General features: G+C 46.7%; 1 protein-coding gene across 2 annotated transcripts in view; it reads right to left on the minus strand.

The window, feature by feature from the left end:
* tet3 (tet methylcytosine dioxygenase 3) overlaps window positions 1-15,999 on the minus strand; it is a 70,769-nt gene extending 54,770 nt beyond the window's left edge. The window contains exons 1-2 of one of the 2 annotated variants that reach the window (XM_008121818.3): window positions 14,546-15,999; window positions 6,042-6,134 (exon numbers count right to left, since the gene is read on the minus strand). In XM_008121818.3, the coding sequence (XP_008120025.2) occupies window positions 6,042-6,134; window positions 14,546-14,857 (405 nt within the window). In that variant the 5' untranslated portion in view covers window positions 14,858-15,999. Of the gene's footprint in view, window positions 1-6,041; window positions 6,135-8,119; window positions 8,230-14,545 lie in introns of those variants that run through there. The other variant, XM_016997846.2, reaches the window with a different exon arrangement.
* Between the last annotated feature and the right edge of the window lie 2,593 nt (window positions 16,000-18,592).

Genomic DNA, 18,592 nt, shown 5'->3' on the forward strand with positions numbered 1-18,592 from the left:
TGGACAGAAAAACAAGAAAACTCATGACCATTCATCATTCACTGCACCCTCACAGTGATATTGACCGGCTATATCTGCCTAGAAGATCAGGGGGCAGAGGACTCTTACAAGTAAAACAGGCAGTCAAAGAAGAAGAACATGCCCTGGCAGAATATGTAAAACAAAGTGAAGAACCTGCTTTGATTGAAGTCAAAAATCAGAAACTCCTCAAAGCACAGCAGACAAAGAATCAGTACAAGAAAACCGCACTACAAACTAGAGCTGACAGCTGGCACAACAAAACATTGCATGGAAAGTTCCTTGACAAAATTGAAGGAAAAGCTGATAAGGAGAAGACCTGGCTCTGGCTCACGAATGGGACCCTGAAGAAGGAGACACAAGGCCTGATCCTTGCAGCCCAGGAGCAAGACATCAGGACAAAGGCAATTAAGGCCAAGATCAAAAAATCAGCTGATGACCCAAAATGCAGACTGTGCAAGGAAACTGACGAAACCATTGATCATATCCTCAGCTTCTGTAAGAAAATCGCACAGACAGACTACAAACAGAGGCACAACCATGTGGCCCAAATGATTCATTGGAACTTATGCCTCAAGTACCACCTCCCAGCAGCAAAGAACTAGTGGGATCACAAACCTGCAAAAGTATTGGAAAATGAGCACGCAAAGATACTGTGGGACTTCCGAATTCAGACTGACAAAGTTCTGGAACACAACACACCAGACATCACAGTTGTGGAAAAGAACAAGGTTTGGATCATTGATGTTGCCATCCCAGGTGACAGTCGCATTGACGAAAAACAACAGGAAAAACTCAGCCGCTCTCAGGACCTCAAGATTGAACTTCAAAGACTCTGGCAGAAACCAGTGCAGGTGGTCCCGGTGGTGATGGGCACACTGGGTGCCGTGCCAAAAGATCTCAGCCGGCATTTGGAAACAATAGACATTGACAGGATTACGATCTGCCAACTGCAAAAGGCCACCCGACTGGGATCTGCGCGCATCATCCAAAATACATCACACAGTCCTAGACACTTGGGAAGTGTTCGACTTGGGATTTTGTGATACGAAATCCAGCATATCAATCTGGTTTGCTGTGTCATAATAAATAACTTTATTTTTGTATCCTGCCCCATCTCCCTGGGCAATAATAATAATAATAAAACGTTACATGATAATAATAACAATAACAACAACAACAACAACAACTTTATTTTTGTATCCCATCCCATCTTCCTGGGTAATAATAATAATAATAAAACTTTATATAATAATAATAATAATAATAATAATAATAATAATAATAATAATAATAATAATAATAATAATTTTATTTTTGTATCCCACCCATCTCCCTGGCTTATTATTATTATTATTATTATTATTATTGACACAACGATGTTGTATGACACAGCAAACAAGATAGACATGCTGGATTTCGTTTCACAAAACCACAAGTCGAACACTTCCCAAGTGTGTAGGACTGTGTGATGTATTTTCGGATGATGCGTGCAGATCCCAGCAGGGTGGCCTTTTGCAGTTGGCAGATCGTAATTTTGTCAATGTCTATTGTTTCCAAATGCCGGCTGAGATCTTTTGGCACGGCACCCAATGTGCCCGTCACCACCGGGACCACCTGCACTGGTTTCTGCCAGAGTCTTTGAAGTTCAATCTTGAGGTCCTGATAGCGGCTGAGTCTTTCCTGTTGTTTTTCATCAATGCGACTGTCACCTGGGATGGCGACATCAATTATCCAAACCTTGTTCTTTCCCACAACTGTGATGTCTGGTGTGTTGTGTTCCAGAACTTTGTCAGTCTGGATTCGGAAGTCCCACAGTATCTTTGCGTGCTCATTTTCCACAACCTTTGCTGGTTTGTGATCCCACCAGTTCTTTGCTGCTGGGAGGTGGGACTTGAGGCATAAGTTCCAATGAATCATTTGGGCCACATAGTTGTGCCTCTGTTTGTAGTCTGTCTGTGCAATTTTCTTACAGCAGCTGAGGAAATGATCAATGGTTTCGTCAGCTTCCTTGCACAGTCTGCATTTTGGGTCATCAGCTGATTTTTCAATCTAGGCCTGAATTGCCTTTGTCCTGATGTCTTGCCCCTGGGCTACAAGGATCAGGCCTTCTGTCTCCTTCTTCAGGGTCCCATTCGTGAGCCAGAGCCAGGTCTTCTCCTTGTCAGCTTTTCCTTCAATTTTGTCAAGGAACTTTCCATGCAATGTTTTGTAATAATAATTTAATAATAATAATAATAATAATAATAATAGAAACTTTATTTTTGTCTCCCACCCCATCGCCCTGGGTAATAATAATAATAATAATATAATAATAATAACAACTTTATATAATAATAATAATAATAATAATAATAATAATAATAATAATAATAATAACTTTATTTTTGTATCCCGCCCCATCTTCCCGAGGGGCCAGCTTACATGGGGACCTAGCCCAACACTGTACATATAAAATACAACCAATATAAAATGCATTCTAAACACAACACATGAAAACATCAATAAATATACAACACAACATCACAAAATAAAATTGTAGCCGATGGCCAAGGGCGACACTTCAAACTATCGAGAGGACTCAGGGCAGTTTCCAAGCATGTGTGCAAAACAGTCAATTGTCAGAAACATCATGCAACAACTTGAACACAGCCAACATAATAAAAGCGACATCATAAGAAGGCTAAAATACAAGTTGAAACATTCCATCGAGGGATCGGGAAGTGGTATTTAATAATAATAATAATAATAATAATAATAATAATAATAATAATAATTTTATTCTTGTACCCCGCCTCTATCTCCCTACAGGGACTCAGGGCGGCTTACTAATGCAAAAGAGTATACATACAAAAACATCAGATATATTTATATATCTGTCTCCAACCCTGGACATTATTCCACAGATATATAAACCCCACTTGCTTAGTTTCCAATAAGCCTCACAACCTCTGAGGATGCCTGCTGTAGATGTGGGAGAAATGTCAGGAGAGAATGCTTCTGCAACATGGCCATACAGCATGAAAAACTCACCGCAACCCAGTGATTTCAGCCATGAAAACCTTCAACAATACATTTCCAAAAAAGGTCAAACTATTGTTTTCCCAGGCTCCAAACATCCCGCCCTGTTTGTTTGGGGACGGTGCAAAAGGCCATTGATTGACATCCACAAACACCTTCTGGACGCGGAGCACGTTCGCACTGTTAACCTTTGCTCCAAAGCTAGAAATTCCACCCAAAATATATGTGCATGCAGATATAAAAGGTGTGCCATCTCATCTAGGTATATCTAAGATGGAACACCCGATATTTTGGGTTTTTTCGCTGCATATTAGACAAATAATAACTAGACAATACAATGTTTCTTGCCAGTGTGTGGTTTGCCATTCCCACCTTGCATGGTTTTGCATCTACACGTGCTTTAGACGGTGCAACCCATGTTTTGGGATGCTTTTGCTGTAAAGCACCATGTGCTTTAGATTTATTATTTTTTTGAGAAACTGCAAGTCGCTTCTGGTGTGAGAGAATTGGCCGTCTGCAAGGATGTTGCCCAGGGGACGTTGCCCAAATGTTTTGGTGTTTTTACCATCCTTATGGGAGGCTTCTCTCATGTCCCCGCATGAAGCTGGAGCTGACAGAGGGAGCTCATCCGTGCTCCCCCCGGGTGCTTTAGATAAATGATAATGGGTTCCAAAGGCAGAAAAAGAGATTAAACCTAACATTAGGAAGAACTGCCTGACGGTCTGAAAGTGGAAGTCCACTGGAGTCTCCAACTCTGGAGGCTTTTAGGCAGAGGCTGGCCATCTGTTAGGAAGGCTTTGGTTGTGGCTTCGTTTGATGGCAGAAATGGGTTGGGCTGAATGGCCTTTGGGATCTTTTCCAGCTATAGTGAGTCTATGAGGCCCCTTCTACACCGCTGTATACAATCCAGATTATCTGCTTTGAACTGGATTATATGGATTATTAGGAAGAGCTTCCTGACCGAAAGAAGAGCTGTTCAACAGGGGAACTCTCTGCCTCGGGGTCTGGTGGAGCTTCTTCTTGGGAGGCTTTTAAGCAGAGGCTGGAAGGCCCTCTGTCGGGAGGGCTTAGATGGTGCTTTTTCTGCTAGGCAGGGAGATGGACTGGATAGCCGTCTATGATTCTGTGACAAGCTTAATGGCCATCTGTCGGGAGGGCTTTGATGGTGCTTTTCCTGCTAGGCAGGGAGATGGACTGGATAGCCCTAAGAGTCTCTTCCAATTATAGTAGTCTATGATTCTATGACAGGCTGGATGGCCATCTGTCGGGAGGGTTCTGATGGTGCTTTCCCTGCAGGACAGAATGGGGTTGGGCTAGATAGTCCTTAGGCTTCTCTTCCAACTCTGGGATTCTATATAGCCCTATTTCTCCACTATTGTTTGTGAAGCTGGATGTCTATCTGTCGAGAGGGCTTTAATGGTGCCTGGAAGAAAGAAGGGGGTTGGACTGGATTGGGGTCTCTTCTGACTCTGTTATAATTATAATTATAATTATTATTATAATAATAATTATTATTATTATTATTATTATTATATTCTTGTACCCCGCCTCCATCTCCCTGCAGGGACTCGGGCCAGCTTACAAATGCAAAACAAGCATACATATAATAACATCAAATACCGAAAATGCACGAATGAAAATTAAAACATACATAGAACCATAGAATCATAGAATCATAGAATAGTAGAGTTGGAAGAAACCTCATGGGCCATCTAGTCCAACCCCTTGCTAAGAAGAAGCAGGAAATCGCATTCAAAGCACACCCGACATATGATTTTATACGATAAAATCATAACCATTAATAAGACAAAGTTAAAACGCAGCAATAAAACATAAGGATGGGCTGGTCGAAAGTGCACTAAGTGAGACTTGTAAACATGGAGGAAGTTAAAAGTGCTATAAGAACATGGTGGAGAACCCAAAAGTGAGTTGAACCCTGAGGCTATATAGAGAAATTACCCATGTGGATGTTAGGATTGTATGAATGGAGAGAGGAGAGGCAACCCGGCTTCTGCTTTTCTCTTGCCACCTGTGATGCTTCCAGCGCAACCACAGAGCGCACCTGCGCGCATAGACCACGCCAGAGGGGATTTCCCATAGAGTAAGAGGCCACGAGACCCGGTCCGGATGCCTTCACGTAAACCTTGCTTTTAAACCCTGCCATGCAGCGTCTCCCCCGCATTTGGAGAAACCATGCGCCCCATGCGCCACATGCGCCACGCCGTCATCAGGCAAGGCAGTCGCTATGGTTATGTCAGGGCGGCGGTGATGTCACGGCCGTGGCTTTGCCGTAAAAGGATTGTCACGGGGAAAAAGGAACGGAGAGCACCTTTTTCTAGTCATGCAGCAGGGGAAGCCCAAAAACACGTCCGCACCACGGCACAACACAAAAGCCCTCGAACGCACAGGGTTGGGGAGACATTAAAAAGAAACGAAGCAGCAAAAAATAAAAATAAAAAGGTTTAAGAGTCACAAGGAAGAGAGAGAAAGGACGAGCATTGCAACGTGAAGAAGCGCCGCGAAATGTTCATGCAAAAGCAGGAGGCACAAAGGCACAAAGGCCCCAGAAATGTGGAGACAAAACTAAGATCCAACCCGAAATGCTCCTCTTCTTTTACCCAAAAGGCCAGCTTCCCGAGCCTCCCACATTTGGGACTTCTCCGAACAACAACACAAAAGCGCCCGAACGGACAGGGTTGGGGAGACATTAAAAGGAGGTGAAGCAGGAAAAAATAAAAAAAGGTTTAAGAGTCACAAGGAAGAGAGAGAAAGGACAAGCATTTCAACGTGAAGAAGCTCCGCGAAATGTTCATGCAACGGCAGGAGGCACAAAGGCACAAAGGCCCCAGAAATGCGGAGACACAACTAAGATCCAACCCTAAATGCTCCTCTCCTTCTCCCCAAAAGGCCGGCTCCCCAAACTCCCCACATTGGCATGTTCTCCAAGTCTTTTTTCCAAGTCTTTTTCTTTTGTCTCCCAAAAGGACAGGGATTAAAGGTACCTTTTTCCTCTGCTGCTCCAGCACCTGCCCCTGTCCTCCTTCTCGTCCTCCGCCGACGGGATCCTGCCCGCTGCCAATGCCGCTTATTTCCACCTGCAGAACGAGAAGAAGAAGAGGAGACGCTCAGCCATAAGGAAAACTCAAAATCCCTTTGTTGTTGTATGTTTTCCAGGCTGTATGGCCATGTTCCAGAAGTATTCTCTCCTGACGTTTCATCCGCATCTAAGGCAGGCATCCTCAGAGGTTGTGAGGTAGGGAGAAACTAGGCAAGGAAGGTAAATATATATCTGTGGAGAGTCCAGGGATCACCAAACGCAGCATTGCCCAAACACGAGTCAAAGAACATGAAAGGCACTGCAGACTAATTCAACCAGAGAAATCAGCCATAGCAGAGTACTTGATGAACCAGCCTGGACACAGTATATTATTTGAGAACACAGAAGTGCTTGACCACTCCAGCAACTATCATGTCAGACTACACAGAGGAGCCATTGAAATCCACAAGCATGTGGACAACGTCAACAGAAAGGAGGAAACCATACTGGCTACCAGTATTAAAAAAAACCTCAAAAACCAGAACAGTAAATAAGAAGCAACACTCTGAAAACAGAGGAGTTCCAGACATGGGAACCAGGGGCAGCTAACAACTCTGAACAAAGGATGCCCCCAGGTAGGAAGAAGCCAGGAGATGAAGCTATTAAATACTAATCAAGGTGATTAAATACAACATTCACACTGGCCTCCAACTGACAAAGAGTTCTTCTCTCATCCTGGACTTCCCACAGATATATATAAACCTTCCTTGCTGAGTTTCTCTATACCTCACAACCTCTGAGGATGCCTGCCATAGATGTGGGCGAAACGTCAGGACAGAATACTTCTGGAACATGGCCATACAGCTCGGAAAACATACAACAACCCTGTGGTCCCGGACATGAAAGCCTTCGACAACACAAAGAGGCCTTTCCGGGGGTCTCCAACCTCTCCCCAGCTGTGTTTCCAAATCGTTTACAACAGCTTTGCATTTCAGGGAAAATATCAGGACTCTGTAGGGCTTAGAAAAGGGGAAAACAAGGGATTGTATCCATTTGTATCCAATTGTATCCATTTGTATGTATTTGTATCGATTTGTAACCAATTGTATCCAAACACCATTTGGATACAAAATCTTGTATTTACCTATCCAAGGCTTTTGGCTACATCTTTGCCCCCTTTTACCCCTTCCTTCCTAAGTCCAAACCATGTCAATACGGTACTTATTCATTAAACGCTTGCACACAAAGCCATGTCTTAACGTTCTTCCCGAAGCCCAGAAGAGTTGGGGCCTATTTGTATCCATTTGTATGCATTTGTATCCCTTTGTATCCATTTGTATCAATTGGTTTCCAATTGTATCCAAACACCATTTGGATACAAAAGCTTGTATCTACCTGTCCGAGGCTTTCGGCTACATCTTTGCCCCCTTTTACCCCTTCCTTCCTAAGTCCAGACCATGTCAATACGGTACTTATTCATTAAACGCTTGCACACAAAGCCATGTCTTAACCTTCTTCCCGAAGCCCAGAAGAGTTGGAGCCTATTTATATGCATTTGTATCCAAACACCATTTGGATACAAAATCTTATATCTACCTGTCCGAGGCTTTCGGCTACATCTTTGCCCGCTTTTACCCCCCAAACGCACTCCTTCCTTCCTAAGTCCAGACCATGTCAATACAGTACTTATTCATTAAACGCTTGCACACAAAGCCATGTCTTAACCTTCTTCCCGAAGCCCAGAAGAGTTGGGGCCTATTTGTATCCATTTGTATCCCTTTGTATCCATTTGTATCGATTCGTATCCAATTGTATCGATTCGTATCCAATTGTATCCAAACACCATTTGGATACAAAGGCTTGTATCTACCTGTCCGAGGCTTCCGGATACATCTTTGCCCCCTTTTACCCCCCAAAGGCACCCCTTCCTTCCTTCCTCCTTCTCTTCGGCTGTCTCTCAACCCTCCTCCTCCTCCTCCTCCTCCTCCTCCTCCTCCTCCTCCTCCCAGTGGTGGATCCAATGCTAGCAAGCAGCCATCTTGCCTCATTCTCCTTGGAGCCGGGCGGCTGCAGGAACCCTTCTGTTGCTGCTGCGGTGTCTGCATTGGCTGCGTTGGGGGGCTTCTCTCCTGCCAGGCTCCGGAGGAGGCAGAGTCATGATTCCCGTCCGTCCAGCAGCGGCTGAGTGGAGCTCCTCTGGGCCCCCCTTCCTCCCTCCCTCCTCTTGCACACCCCCTTCCCCACCAAACAACACACAGGGAGGACGTGACAGGCATGCCCTGCCTCCCCAGGAGGAGGAGGAAGAGGAAGAAGAGGAGGAGGAGAGAAAGCAGGCCAACCTCCCAGCCTCAAGGAGGAGGAAGCAGAAGCAAAGAAGGCTTTCTCCTCCTCCTCCTCCCTTTCTCCAGAGCGCCTTCTCACCTGCTCACAGCACGATTGCTTCACTGACAAAAATCCACCCAGAGGGAGCGGGGAAGTGTTGCATGCATACTTTGTCCTTTGCACAAACCAACAACTAGGGCTCTTTGGGTGCCATCACAGTCTCAGCCGATAGAATCATACAATAGTAGAGTTGGAAGAGACTTCATGGGCCATCCAGTCCAACCCCCTGCCAAGAAGCATTCTGCCTTACTATTCTGCCTTGTTCAGACCACAGAGTCCTTGGGGAGAACAAGTTAAACATGAGCCAGCAATGTGATGCGGCCGCTAAGAAAGCCAATGGGATTCTGGCCTGCATCAATAGAGGTATAGCGTCTAGATCCAGGGAAGTCATGCTCCCCTCTATTCTGCCTTGGTCAGACCACTTTACCTGGAATCACACTGTGTCCAATTCTGGGCACCGCAGTTGAAGGGAGATGTTGACAAGCTGGAAAGCGTCCAGAAGAGGGCGACTAAAATGATTAAGGGTCTGGAGAACAAGCCCTATGAGGAGCGGCTTAAAGAGCTGGGCATGTTTAGCCTGCAGAAGAGAAGGCTGAGAGGAGACATGAGAGCCATGTACAAATACGTGAAGGGAAGTCATAGGGAAGAGGGAGCAAGCTTGTTTTCTGCTGCCCTGCAGACTAGGACACAATGGAACAAGGGCTTCAAACTACAGGAAAGGGAGGAGATTCCACCTGAACATCAGGAAGAACTTCCTCACTGTGAGAAGGGCTGTTCGACAGTGGAACTCTCTCCCTCGGGCTGTGGTGGAGGCTCCTTCTTTGGAGGCTTTTAAGCAGAGGCTGGATGGCCATCTGTCAGGGGTGCTTTGAATGAGATTTCCTGCTACTTAGCAGGGGGTTGGACTGGATGGCCCATGAGGTCTCTTCCAACTCTAGGATTCTATGATTCTATGATTCTAGGAAACAGACTAAAAGTGAATCCCGCAAAAACTGAGATACTCTGGCCTGGCCAGCCACCAGAGTTAATCCAGTCACTGCCTGACTTTGATGTGGAAGTTCTGGTTCCGTCTGCCACTGTTAAAAGCCTTGGGGTTGTGTTGGACTCATCGCTGACAATGGAGGCCCAGATCACTGCCATAAGTAAGCAGGCCTTTTTTCATCTTCGCCAGGCAAGGAAATTGGCATCCCACCTCTCGACAGAAGCATTGGCAACGGTAATCCATGCAACAGTCACCACTAGGCTGGATTATTGTAACGCCTTATACGCCGGCCTTCCAAAGACAAAAACCCATAAGATCCAAATGGTCCAAAATGCGGCGGCCAGGCTGCTAGCGGGATCATCTATAAGATCCCATTATTACACCGATTCTGAAACAACTGCATTGGCTACCAATAGAACATCGGATCTCTTACAAGATACTGATCCTGACATTTAGAGCTCGAAATGGCCAAGGACCATTATATCTTAGGGACCGCCTCATTCCTTTTTTCCATCAGTGGTCACCTCGATCCTCCCAGGAAAATCTCCTATATGTACCGGGCCCTAGGGAGGTACGCCTGGAAGCCACAAGGCGTAGAGCCTTTTTGACCGATGCTCCAATTCTGTGGAACTCATTGCCTCCATATGTCGGAGTTGCGACCTTTTGGAAAAGCACTCAAGACTTGGCTGTTTGGTTGTGCATTTAAGTAAATCAGATCTAATTTACCAAATAGTCACTGTTGAATGTTTTTAGGTTGAATGTTTTTATGTTGAATGTTTTTATATTGTTGAATGATATTTTAAATTGTAAGTCGCTCGGAGCACTCTGGTGGAGAGCGACTAATTAAGAAATAAAGTGAAGTGAAGTGAAGTGAAGTGAAACTTGATGATCGTGCCTTCTAATCCTTCGTCTAAATCGTTAATAAAGATGTTAAACAGAACCGGGCCCAGGACGGAACCCTGCGGCACTCCACTCGTGACTTCTTTCCAAAATGAAGAAGATGCTTCACTATCACATCACTATTGCTTCACTGACAAAGATCCACCCAGAGGGAAAGTGTTCTTGCCATACATCAGGAAGGGGAGAGGGGAAGTGTTGCACACATACACTTTGTCCTTTGCAAGAACCAACAACTGAGGCTCTTTGGGTGGCATTGCAGTCTCAACTGTCGTTTCAGCCCACATCCATTGTCAATACAACCTCCATCCACTTTTGCAGAAGCATACAAGCATGCATGGCCAGGAGGAATACAGCTTAATGGTGGAAAATGTTGACCGTTTCCTCTATCTTGGCAGCCACCTCTCCACAAAAGTCAACATTGACACTGAAATACAACACAGCCTGAGCTCTGCGAGCGCAGCATTCTTCTGAATGAAGCAGAGAGTGTCTCATTTTATATATATAATGAGATGTATGTATATGCAAATACAGACATTCCAAATCCTCCTCCCCGCCCCCAAAAATCCAAAATCTAAAATACTTCTGGTACTAAGCACGATGAAAAAGGGAAAATAGCAGAGAGCAGAAGGATGTCCCATTGAGGAGGAATGGGCAAGCTTGCCCTGCTGCTTCAGAAAAAGAGATTCCACCTGACTCAATAGGAAGAGCTTCCTGACCAAGAGTTGAATATTACGAAGTCTCCTTCTCTGGAAATTTTTAAACAGAAGCTGGATGGCCATCTGTCGGAGGGCTTTGATTGTGCATTCTGTCCTGGCTAAAGGGGTTGGGACTGGATGGCCTTTAGGGACCCCTTCCAACTCTAACCGGGAGCCTCAGTGGCGAAGTGCGTTAAATCACTGAGCTGGAGACCGAAAGGTCCCAGGTTCAAACCCCGGGAGCGGCATGAGCGGACGCTGTTAGCTCCAGCACCTGCCAACCTAGCAGTTCGAAAACATGCCAATGTGAGTAGATCAATAGGCACCACTCCGGCGGGATGGTAACGGCGCTCCATGCAGTCATGCCAGTGGCCACATGACCTTGGAGATGTCTATGGACAACGCCGGCTCTTGGGCTTAGAAATGGAGATGAGTACCAACCTTAACATCAGGGGAAACCTTTACCTTTTTCCAACTCTACAGAGAAATATAGACAGCCTGGTGGAGTCTCTTTCTCTGGAGGTTTTAAACAGAAACTGGTTTACAATCTGCCGGGAAGAATTGGGAATTTCCGGCAGAATGGGCTTGGACTAGATAGTCCTCGGGGGTCTCCTCCGGTGCTATTATTCCATCGAGAAAGGACTTCCCCCATTTCTTTAAGGATGTTTCGCATCCGACCCACGGGATCACACTTGGCAGGCCGCAAAAGCCCAAACTAAACTATCTCTTTGCAAAAGCAAGGAAGTGGGGAAGGGAGGAGGAGAGCAGACCCGCACGAAAACACAACCAAGAGGGAAGCATTTTGGGCGAGCGCCGCCACAGACCCACCTCCATCATCTGGGCCACTCTTCATGCTCAGGAGCCTGAAGAAACACGCAAGAGACAGGCCTGCCTGCGGTTCCTCCCTGGATGTGCTCAGGCTTGCCTCATCGGCGGCGTCATCGAACCGGCCGCCGGTGCAATTTTGCAGGAGGGGAAAGGGTGGCCGAACCCGTTTGCGCAGCTGGAAGGAGGCCGGAGGGTGCGCTGCTCCTGGCGGCAGGTGAGGCAGCGCTGGAACAGAGCCCGTCTAGACGCACCGTCTGCGCTGGCCCTTGCGTCCATCCCAGTACACACAAAGGGGCCCGAAATACAAACATCCAACTTACAAACATCCGAATTACAAACGACTTCTACTTAAGAATGGGGCTGAGACAAGAGGAAGGGAAATCCACATTATTATCATGGGGGGAAAGGGTCTCCACTACACTTTATCTCCCTCCCAACATCTGCCCAGCAGCCTCTCTGCCTGTCCCAACATGTGCAAAGGCTTTGCCAAAAATTAGTCAGGAACCAAGTTGGAAGGGTGACGCAGTCCACCACGCAAGGCTTCCCCATTGAATTCCACACTTTGAAGGAGGAGAGACACTCCACAGCAGGCCACTCCGCTCGCAAACGCTTCCGCTAACAATGAGCTCTGCCACACTTTCCACGATAAACAACTCTGACAACGTGGTGACCCTTTGGAGATTCAACCAGTGGGTTTCCACGGCGGAGCAGGGGTTCGAATCCTGGTCTAGTGGAGTCCCAACACACAAGTCAACGTATGGTGACCCCCAGCTGGGGTTTTGTTCCCCTGTCCACACAGCATCATCTAGTTCCAGAATGTATCCACAAAGACAAAATCTGGCCATGAAAATTCATTCCACGCAACCTCTCTTACTGTTATTTTCTCCTAAATCTGATCTTTTCTGCATATTTTGAGCCATTCTGTTTTTTTAATCACGCAAGCTACACTGAGTCTTAGGGGGAAAGTCTAAGTAGAAACCGATTGGTGGATTGAGTGGCTGAAATGGTCTTTCCCTCTTTGAAACCAACTTTTGAGGCTGTCTCACTCTTTCCAATGCTCAAATCTCATCAACTTTGAGAACTTCCTTCTTTCCTTCCTTCCTTGCTTTCTTCCTTCCTTCCTTCTTTTCTTCCTTCCTTCCTTCTTTCCTTCCTTCCTTCTTTCCTTCCTTCCTTCCTTCCTTCTCAGCAATCCCAAGGAAGCCTTCTGGATAACTCAGTAGCCCACCAACCACTTCTCGGCAACCTTTAGCCATTCCTCCCAAACAAAGGCGATACAATCTTCCGAAACACCGTGGCCCTTTTTGTGGCCCTCAACCTTTCCCAGGCCCACAAACGCTCCGTTGTCCAAGACCCCAAATGGGCAAACTCTCCAATCCTTTTAAACAAGCCCCAGCCCCACGCAAATGTGCCGAAAAATGTGCCTTCAAGGCACCAGGTCCCACTAAGCGAGGATGGGATGCTGTTGACTAGAAGGGTGAATACGCTCTGGGGCTTGAGGCCAACGTTTAGCGGCACCGTCCGTCCGTCCGTCTGTCCTTCCCACGGTGCTGATCCCAATCCCTTGGACAGCGCCCTTAAAGCTCAGGTTAAAGCCGGGAGCAGATTCACCGCCTTCCACAAGGCCATGGAGCCATGAGACCAGAAACAGAAAGGAAGCGGAGACTTTTGTAACCGTTCCTTCTGGCAGATCAGGAATGTGTGCGCAGAAAGAGTCTAGCGCGAACTGAGAGAGCGGGGCAGAGGGTTCCTCGCGGCCAGTCTCATCATCCCAGACTCACGGCGCGAAAACAGCCTCCCCAGCCCTTGACGTCCGCCAGACCCACATGGCAACCGGAGCCAAGCTCCCTTCAAATGTGCCGCCATGCTGTCATCCCAGCTGCACAGGTTGCCGCCGTGTCACATGGCATGGCACACGCCTCCTGGACACCGCTGCTCCGCTGGCCAACGCACGGCTCTTAGTGGCCTTGTAAGCCAGCAATGCCCAAGTGGCGCTGCACAGACCGGACTGGTCCATGAACCATTGGTCACCACTCTGTGGAAAGTCTCCAAGGAGGAGATAAACCCTAGCATGTTAGAAAGGATTCTCCATCCGTTCGACACATCAAACTACCTGAGAAGTTCTGGCTGCTCCTCTGCCACCTTCTTGCCAACTATGGGGACTGTTTGCTTTGAAAAGGGTGTGTGTACGCTATGCACACCGCGCAATGACGCACAAACTTGCATCGGCACGGGGGGAACACAACCACAATGACACCTGGCGGCTCCTCTCCCGCTCAAAGGCAGACATCCACTTGACATCCAAAACCAAGCGCATGGCAAGTTCTCAGAGCCACATGCAAAGGAGCCACACAGCACACAAGACTCTTGTAACTTGCATCGGCACAGAGGGAACACAACCACAATGACACCCAGCGGCTCCTCTCCCGCTCAAAGGTGGACATCTACTTGACATCCAAAACCAAGCGCATGGCAAGTTCTCAGAACCACATGCGAAGAAGCCACGCAACCCACAGCACTCTTTGGTTCTGTGTCCATTGTGGGGATGAGTTGCTCTCCTGAAGTTCAGGCCAAAACCCAGAGCGCATTCCTAAGTGGTTGTTGGCCGCGAGCTGGAATCCTAACCCCACAAAGGATTGAGTGGCACAATGAGCATGGTTTTGAGATGTGAGGAGCACTTACCTGCGCCAGGTGTCCAGATGCCAACGCTGCTGACGCTGCCGCCTCCTCCTCGGCTCTCTTCTTCTTCCTTTTCTTCTCCTTCTCCAGCGCCTGGCACTTGCGCACCTTGCAGACCTTGTGGCTGGTCTTGCGGTTCAAGCAGTGGGTGCAAGCCCCGCAGTTCTCCTTCCGCAGGCACGGCGGGCACACCCCGCAGCGGCGCCGCTTGGTCTTCTTCGGGGGTCCCGAGGAGGACGGCAGAGGGGGTGGGAGACCCATGGAGCCCTCCTTGGGGGCGCAAAGGAGCGGCAGAAGGGCCGCGTTCTCCTCCATGGCTCGGAGGGAAAGAAGAGGAGCCGTGCCCAGGAAGAAAGACCCTCAGGAACTAGGAGGCGGACCCCTCCTCACCACTGCCTCATCTTTTGCCCAACTTCCTTCCTCTCTGGGGAAGGAAGTTGGGCCTGGAGGGGTCGCATCCTGGAAGCCCTAAAGGGGGGCAGCAGGGCACGCTTGTGGGGCAAGGAATATTAAGGGAATCCCTTTGGAAGAAATGGGTGGGGGGTCTTTTCCCAAAGAAGGGTGAAGTATTTTCTGCAGGGAATGAGGAGGGTCTTTTCCCAAAAAGAGGGATCTTTTCTGCAAGGAATGAGGAGGGGTCTTTCTGCAAGAAATGAGGGGTTTCTTTTCACAAAGATGGGGAAATCCCTTTGGAAGAAATGAGGGTCTTTTCCCAAAGAAGAGGGAAGTCTTTTCTGCAAAGAATGACGAGGGTCTTTTCCCAAAAGAGGGATCTTTTCTGCAAGGAATGAGGAGGGGTCTTTTCCCAAAGAAGAGGAAAGTCTTTCTGCAAAGTATAAGGAGGGTCTTTCTGCAAGAAATGAGGGGTTTCTTTTGACAAAGACTGGGGATCCCTTTGGAAGAAATTGGGGGTCTTTTCCCAAAGAAGGGGAAAGTCTTTCTGCAGAGAATGAGGAGGGTCTTTTCCCAAAAAGAGGGATCTTTTCTGCAAGGAACGAGGAGGGGTCTTTTCCCAAAGAAATGCAAGAAATGAGGGGTTTCTTTTGACAAAGACGGGGATCCCTTTGTAAGAAATTGGGGGTCTTTTCCCAAAGGAGGAGGGGTCCTTTCTGCAAGGAATGAAGGGGAGGGTCGTTTCCCAAAGTGGGGCTCCTTTTGTAAGAAATGGGTGGGGGGGGGGGGTTTCCCAAAGGCGGAAGGGATCCCTTTGTAGGAAATGAGGGGTCTTTTGGGTAAGGAAGGAGGGGTCCTTTCTGCAAGGACCGAGGAGGGGGTCTTTCCCCAAAGACAGAAGTCTTTCTGCAAGGAATGTGGGGCGGGGGTCTATGGTCTGTCTCCCCCTCCCCTGCTTTTGGGGGAAAGAATCCCTGGGCTTAAAAGTTTAGATTCTTTCAGCTGGGCAATCCCTTTGGCCTTGCTTTTTGCAGAGCCAAGACCCCCCACCCCACTCCCTCTTTCCCTCCCTCCCAGCAAGGGTGGGGGTCTCTGAGCCGTCCTCCTCCTCCCCCTCCCCTTCCTAGGCTAAGGCATCCCCCTCCCCACCCACCCCAGAGCCCCTTCCTCCGTTCTCTGGGCTCCGAAACGGAGACCCCCCCCCCCCACCCAGCCACCCTCCCCGCCCTGTTCTGGAGGGGAACAAAGAGGTGCCTCCCCCACCCCACAACTCCGGCTCCCTTCGCCTCCCAGAAGCAGCAGCAGCAGCAGACACAGGAAGCCCACCAGAGGGAGGGAGGACCAAGAGGAGGGGGCGAGGGGGCGTGGCCCTGGCCCAGGAGGGGGCGGGGACAGAGCAGGAAGCCACGCCCCTCCTCTCTCCCCCCTCCCTCTCTGCTAGAGGAAGTCAAAACCAGTTGTGGATCTGGGGTCTGCTCATCCTTTACAAAGAATCAAGAAAATAAACAAGACAGCTTGCTACATGGTCAATGTAACTACCATTCATCATACTGTGAATGCAACAGTTTGGGCTTTGTCACCACTTATAATAATAATAATAATAATAATTTATACCCCGCCACCATCTCCCCAATGGGGACTCGGGGCGGCTAACATGGGGCCATGCCCAGAGCAGTACAATATAATAAAATATAAAAACAACATATCATAACACAATTAAAACAATACAATAAATAATAATATACATTACATCAAGAAATCAAAGAACCATCTGACATTTATATTCATTAATATTTATTGTGCATCAGCGCGGCCCAACCTGTAGTTACCCAAAGGCCAAACTTTAATACAGTTGAGTCTCACTTATCCAACGTTCTGGATTATCCAACGCATTTTTGTAGTCAATGTTTTCAATACATCATGATATTTTGATGCTAAATTCGTAAATACAGTAATTGCTACATAGCATGACTGCGTATTGAACTACTTTTTCAGTCAAATTTGTTGCGTAACATGATGTTTTGGTGCTTAATTTGTAAAATCATAACCTAATTTGATATTTAATAGGCTTTTTCCTTAATCCCTCCTTATTAGCCAACATATTCACTTATCCAACATTCTGCTGGCCTGTTTATGTTGGATAAGTGAGACTCTACTGTATAGGAATGTGAGGTCCAGAGACATTCCAGAAAGAAAACGAACTCCATAATTAATATTGAATTGCATAATTAAAATATTTTTTCCAGTAAGAAGGACAAAGGCCAACAAGCCACAGGTTGGACCACATGGTTGCACATAATACAAAGTTTAACGATATCCAATACATTGTTATTCTCCCATTAGTGGGTACTTGTCAGTTAAACCCTTGGGAGCCCTTTTTTTCTTATAATATCTCATTTATAGATGGCTATCAAGAAAGCAGGGGCAACCAACCGGGGAGCCGGGGGGATTTCTACAATTCAGGTATTTAAAAACTATTTCTCTCACAGAACCATCACCTTTGTGCTGAAAAGGAGAGACGTTTACTTTTGCAAGTGCCCCATAGACTCTGCACAAGAAGCATGACGTACTTGCAGATATGCTGTTCATTTTGGAGGCTCTTCACTCTCCTATCTTTCCCCTTATTTTTGTTTCCCAGTGACCCCCAGTTTGGCTGCAGCTCTGTCCCAATTTGACTCCCATGAAGCCTTTTTGGGGCACCAGAGCTGGCTCTTTGATGCTGTTTCGGACACAACCGTACAGCAGACCGAACCCAGGGTTTCCATGCAACCCTAGTCCATTGAAGGACCTCACTTTAAGTTCTCAGGCTTTGCAAGAGTTTGGACTGAAGTTTGATGGCCGGGAATGAGATCTTAAGGTCCACTGCCTACTACACCTGTAGGCTGAATTTATTTATTTTTATTTATATACTGCTCTTCTCCCCCAGATTCCAGAGGAAATGCAGAGTTGCCATTCGATGTGTAAAGGATGTCAAATGAATCCATGAGAACCTGGCAAAGAAGAACTTATGCTTTTCCACAAAATTAGTCAATTGAGCCTTCACAGCAGTTTGTGACTTCACAGCAGAATGAGCTGTTTTCTGTTTACTGGTGTGTTTTTGTTACAATTCTGCTTCGACACTTTGATTCATATTGTGTGTTTGTTCCTGCACCTTATTTGTGAGAGAAAGGCAGGATTGCAAAAGAAATACGGGCAGTCCACAAATTACGAGCAAGAGAGGTTCTGTGGGTTTGTTCTTAAGCTGAGTTTGTATGGAACAGGCACATTTCTTAAGTGTAACTTCATCCAATATATATATAAAAGTTTGGATGGCATAGGGCAATGATGGGCAAGCTTTTACGCTTGGTGTGTCAAAATTCACCAAAAAACCTAGCATGACTTCGAGAAAAAAACCATAATTTCGCAATATGTATAGTTTAAATAACAAAAATGTATAATTGTAATATATAACTGTATTTAATAAATCAAAAACTATTTACTACCATTATTTCCATGTACAACAATCTATGGCACCTCTTGCAGTTTCCACGCTGATTTCCCTCTATTGTAGTTTCAATGTAGTCATGAATAATGAATAATATAAGAATAATATAATAGTAATAATATAATAATATACTATAATAATAGAATTATATATATATATACACACACATACAC

Source organism: Anolis carolinensis, unplaced genomic scaffold (assembly GCF_035594765.1).
Source record: "Anolis carolinensis isolate JA03-04 unplaced genomic scaffold, rAnoCar3.1.pri scaffold_8, whole genome shotgun sequence".
Taxonomy (NCBI): domain Eukaryota; kingdom Metazoa; phylum Chordata; class Lepidosauria; order Squamata; family Dactyloidae; genus Anolis; species Anolis carolinensis.